Genomic DNA, 5,022 nt, shown 5'->3' with positions numbered 1-5,022 from the left:
TGGATGGATGGATGGATGGATGGATGGATGGATGGATGGATGGATGGATGGATGGATGGATATTTGGATATTTGGATATTTGGCTGGTTGGTTGTTTGTTGAACCCGTCAGAACCAAAGATCAGGAAGGGAATCCAGTTGTTTTCCAGCAGCTCTGTCCGTTTCTGGCTCGTCTGGAGCTTCACAAACCTCCCATTCCATTCTATTCCATTCCATGTTTCCCTTCCTCACAGCCAGAATTTCCTGCAGTCTTGAATTTTAAAGCTTTTTTATCTTGAATGGTTCACTGTAGAGATTAAAGATCAGGTCTGGAAGGAAATCACATAAACCTCTCTGGTTCATCCAGAGGAACTCACTGATATAACAGATTCTGTTCTGGGATCCGTTCATCATTTTTGCATTTGTTCTGCAGGACTGTTCCGCCTGAAGATAAGTCCTTTGCTGTGGGAGTTCAGTACATGCTGTTCAGAGTCCTCGGTGAGTCACGGCGGCCCGTGAGAATCTCTTGCATGTTCTGCTGTTGTTCTGCCATCCAGTAGAGAAACTGGCTCAGTTCTAAAGGGAACCAGCTGCTGCCAGATGTTTGTGGCCTTGTGAGCACTGGCGCCACCAGAAGTTCAACTTGTACAATGTTTTTCTCTGTGCAGCGTTCCTGCCCGGCCCGGTTCTGTACGGCAGCGTCATCGACACCACCTGCATCATGTGGGGTCAGAAGTGCGGACAGAGGACTTCCTGTCTCTACTACAACCTGGACAGCTTCAGACAAAGGTACCAGCTCCTCCCACTGGTCATCCCAGGAACATTATTCACTTCCCAGTAATCAGTTGAAAAAAATTTATTGGTATTACATTAACCAGGTTGGAAGGCCTCCGCACCATCACCCTAATCTTTAACATTTCTTGTTCAGAACCAAACTCAGGCTGCTTATCCCCCTGATGGTCCAGTAAACCCGGTTCTACCGGAACCAAAACTTCATTATCTGTTCCATCTCCAGCTGCTGTAGTTCTCTTCCTCTCTGCTCTGAGTCAAACCAATCAAACCCTTTGAGCAACCAGTTCCCCTCCTGGCCTGTGGGAGAGCTGCACCAAGAATCACTGAAAGAAATGACACATAAAACTTCCTTCTTCTGACGCCTCCATTGGAAACTAAAATGAAGGCGTCAGATTTTAGCGGTTGGTGAATTTCTCTTTAGTCTTTGGCTAAAGACCACGAGCCATTTCTCCTGCTAGCTCTAGGCTAGCACGTTAGCTCTGGCCATATTTACCGAGAATCCCCTGCGCTGTAGTCCACTTCCTGCTTTTAGAGTTGCTTCCGGTCCACTTAGCATTCACATTCAAGTCGAACCAGAGTTCACTACAACCGAACCCAGGCCAAGGTTTGTAGGACCAGAGGTCAGAGGTCGGTTAGCGTTCACACCCCAGCAACCGGACCGGACTTTTCTAGACAAATGGACTGGAGTTGGGTTGAAGTGGAGATGCAGCCTGAATCCACGAGGGAGACCTGGGCTCAGGCCAAGTTTATCAGGTAGAAACAGTGTTGTAGTATTCGAGATCGGTCTTGGCCTCGATACCGGTCTCGAGACCATTTTTTGATGCTCTTGTCTCGGACTCAACCGCATCTGGTCTCGGTCTTGTCTCGGTCTCGGGCGCTGAGGACTCGGCATTTTATTTAAAGACCAGTCGAGACCGCAACTGTGAAAATATCACTAAACATACAGCATACTGTCCAGTTTATTTGTTAACATCTTTGTTTTCAGTGGATACAAAACGCACCGATTAAAATCCAACCAATAACGTGACTTGCCAATTACGTGTTTCTGTTTCTCCCGCCTTCATTCCCCCCCCCACCTTTCACTCGCAGGCGGCGCTCCAAGACATGCGCACTGGTTTTCTCTGAGTGGGTAGAAGTCCAGCATTGTTCACTCCAAAATTCCCCCGAAAGTTAAAGCAGTAACTCTTTTGTTTTAAATCATGTTCAGCTGAATCGTGCTGCCTTAGCAGATTGTCCTTCCCCTCTCTCTGTCTCCCAGGAACCAACACAACTGAGCAAAGGTGCAATCTGGACATGTGCGCTCATTCCCTGAGCTGAGAGTCCCAGTCCAGTCATGAGCACAAGATGAAACAAACCCTTAATCTGTTCAGAAAATGATTTCATGTCTTTGAATAGTTCAAAAACCAAAGAGTGTCTGATTCCTCTGGTGATTCAGGGAACGGTGAACCTATAGCACTTTCTCTGCTTCCATCACTGTCAGCTTCACGCTATCAGTCATTTCAAGTATTTCCCAGCAGTCAGAGTTGGCGTTAGGTAGTGACTGCAGCTCTGTGTGTGCAGGTTCCTGGGTCTGATGGTGGTGTTTGTCTGCGGAGCGCTGCTCTGCTTCCTGCTGACCATGGTCGTCCTGAGGAGACGAGCCGGAACTTTCCAGTTGCCACTCAGAACCAAAGGACGCTACGAAATGGTGGGAGAGCAGAAAGCTCCGGAGAAAGAGCAGACCCCAATGAAGACCTGAAGAGAGGCAGCAGGAGGACAAGCAGGAAGTGCTCCTGACAGGAACAGGAAGCTGCCCACTGTTTCTCCTGGTGTTGGCATAAAGAGCTGGTCGGCCCTAACAAGACAGTGTTTTTATGTTTGTGCCTCTACTACTCTGCACCCTCTGCTAATGTTTGCTGTGAGTTTTTGTACACAAAATGTTTTTTATTCAGAATTTTTTTTTTATCCAYACTGTGGAACCTTGGTGGGTTCTGCAGCCCGACGCAGAACAAAGACAGAAAACTGATCTTTAAATGTTTTTTATGGGACTTTTCTAATTGAACTAGAGCGCAGCTTTTAAAGTGAACACAGAAACATCATAACAGAAAATATAAGCTCTTTCCATTATCAGTGAACTGCAGTTCTGACCTGAACCCGGTTCATTATGTACATAAACCCAGACTCTGTCTGAAAGGCTGTTCCAGTTCATCCTTCAGTCCTCTCTAACCTGACAACAGCTGCACGGAAACTGAAATCACATCGACTTTAGACAGTGACTTCAGAAATCTGCTTTTAAGAAGCTGTAGTTCTTCTACCATCCACTAGGTGCTGCTCAAACGATCAGCGCTCTAAATGAAGAGGAAGACGAGGTGAACGGCTGATGAAGACGTGTACCTGACTTTAAGAGATTAACAATAATCGGTGAATTCTTCAGATCAGAGCAAACGTTCGGACTTTCCTGCTGCTGCTTTGTGTTTTCAGACGTTGAACCAAATTTCAGGCTCAACGATACTATTTTATATACCTCTACTACATATAAAATGTATTTTTCTACAAGTGTGTTTAAGATTTTTGATTGAAACTTCTGGTCTTTTTCAGAACAGAAGCAGTGACTTTATTACTTTGATTCAAGGAAACGTATGTAAAACAAAATACTAAAGTTTGTTTGTCTTATAAACTGTGTTTTTTAAGAGTAAAAATTTTTTTGAGTTTTTTTCTGTTTGAGTTTAAAACCAACAGAAAAGATGTTTATGAAAAAAAGGTTGTATGATTGGTTGGATGTTTGGTTGGTTGGTTGGTTGGTTGGTTGGTTGGTTGGTCGTATATTTGGTTGGTTGGTTGGATGTATATTTGGTTGGTTGGTTGGATTATCTCCCTCAGGATTTCATCTCCGTCGTTTTTCTCTCCCTTGCTCTCGCTCATTCAGCGGTCCTCTAATTCGTTTCTGGATCCTCCATCCTGATTCTCCTCATCTCTCACTTCCCATTTTTTTCAGTTCAGTTTCAGCTGATTCAGGAAGTTATGGTTGTACTTTTTTGTTTGTTGTGTAAAATTCTGTAATCCAGGCAGGAAGCGTTTTATTTCTGGAAGCTGGGTCGTCATCAGCACCGTCATCATGCCACTCCACCTCCTCCATTTTTAGATGATCTTCTTCTGTGGAAACATTTTAATCTTCATCTTGTCAGCAGATCAGCAGCTAATTCTGGTTTGTCTGATTCATAGTTCAGTTTTTACTCATTTTACTTCCTGAAACACTCAGATTCTCTTTCTGTGGATGAAACTGGAACTATTCTCCTCCACCAGTGGCTCTGATCTGGTTCTGACAGTTTGGATCAGAACCAGAGCAGAGTCTAAGGTTCTGAAGGATGATTTTCCTGTTGGCAGGTAGACGATGGGTTCACCTCAGAACACATCAGAACATTCCTGCCAGACAGACGGGTTTAAACACAGAGCAGCTTACAGGAACACGGTGCAGGTCCAGACCCGCAAGCCTGGAACCAGTACCACTTATCCCCTAGATATTTAAACAGTCATTCACACACTTTCACTGTAGGTGATCCGTTTACACAGAACCTGACGGAAAAGACCAGAAACACATGGAAGATGAAAACAAAACTCTTTCATTTAATCAATAATTAAGATATAAAATATTTATATTATGATTWAATATTTAAATGTTTTCGGTTTAGATACTTTTATTGCAGTTTTTCTGCCTTTAGCAGAACAATAATTATTACCGTATTTTCCGCATTATAAGGCGCACCGAATTATAAGGCGCACCTTCAATGAATGGCCTATTTTAAAACTTTTTTAAAATTGTATGCGCCTTATTGTATAAGGCGCATACAATAGATGCTACAGTAGAGGCTGGAGTTACGTCATGCATCCACTAGATGGCGCTGCACTAAAAGAGAATATCAACAAAACAGTCCGACTCCGGTTGGCCAGGAGAGCCTTCCGCGACTGGGCTGGGGCGTGGCCGGACAATGGTCACCCTTCTCCGTTCGCGCACAGCATGTTCGTGGAGAACGTGGTGCTAAATGACCTGCAGACAACCTGATTCTAGACCAGTGGTTCTTAACCTGGGTTCGATCGAACCCCAGGGRTTCGATGAGTCGGTCTCAGGGGTTCGGTGGAGCCTCTGGCGGCGGTAAAGACACACTTGTGTAAAGTCGTGATGACGCCCCGCTTTACCATCACTTGCTGCAGAGGATCACGTTACATTGCTTAGCCAATCAGTGCTGCGGAGGAGCCGTGATTGAAGGAGTGGAGG

At 44.9% G+C, this 5,022-nt stretch overlaps 1 protein-coding gene across 2 annotated transcripts in view; it reads left to right on the top strand.

The window, feature by feature from the left end:
- The window catches only part of slco2b1 (solute carrier organic anion transporter family, member 2B1), a 19,097-nt gene extending 15,649 nt beyond the window's left edge, over window positions 1-3,448 (top strand). For both annotated transcript variants that reach the window (XM_008401796.2, XM_008401795.2), the window contains exons 13-15: window positions 412-476; window positions 647-767; window positions 2,331-3,448. In XM_008401796.2, the coding sequence (XP_008400018.1) occupies window positions 412-476; window positions 647-767; window positions 2,331-2,508 (364 nt within the window). In that variant the 3' untranslated portion in view covers window positions 2,509-3,448. The remainder of the gene's footprint in view (window positions 1-411; window positions 477-646; window positions 768-2,330) is intronic.
- The last annotated feature ends 1,574 nt before the right edge of the window (window positions 3,449-5,022 follow it).

This window comes from Poecilia reticulata, unplaced genomic scaffold, assembly GCF_000633615.1.
Source record: "Poecilia reticulata strain Guanapo unplaced genomic scaffold, Guppy_female_1.0+MT scaffold_131, whole genome shotgun sequence".
Taxonomy (NCBI): Eukaryota; Metazoa; Chordata; class Actinopteri; order Cyprinodontiformes; family Poeciliidae; genus Poecilia; species Poecilia reticulata.
This window is presented reverse-complemented; position numbering and strand designations above follow the sequence as displayed.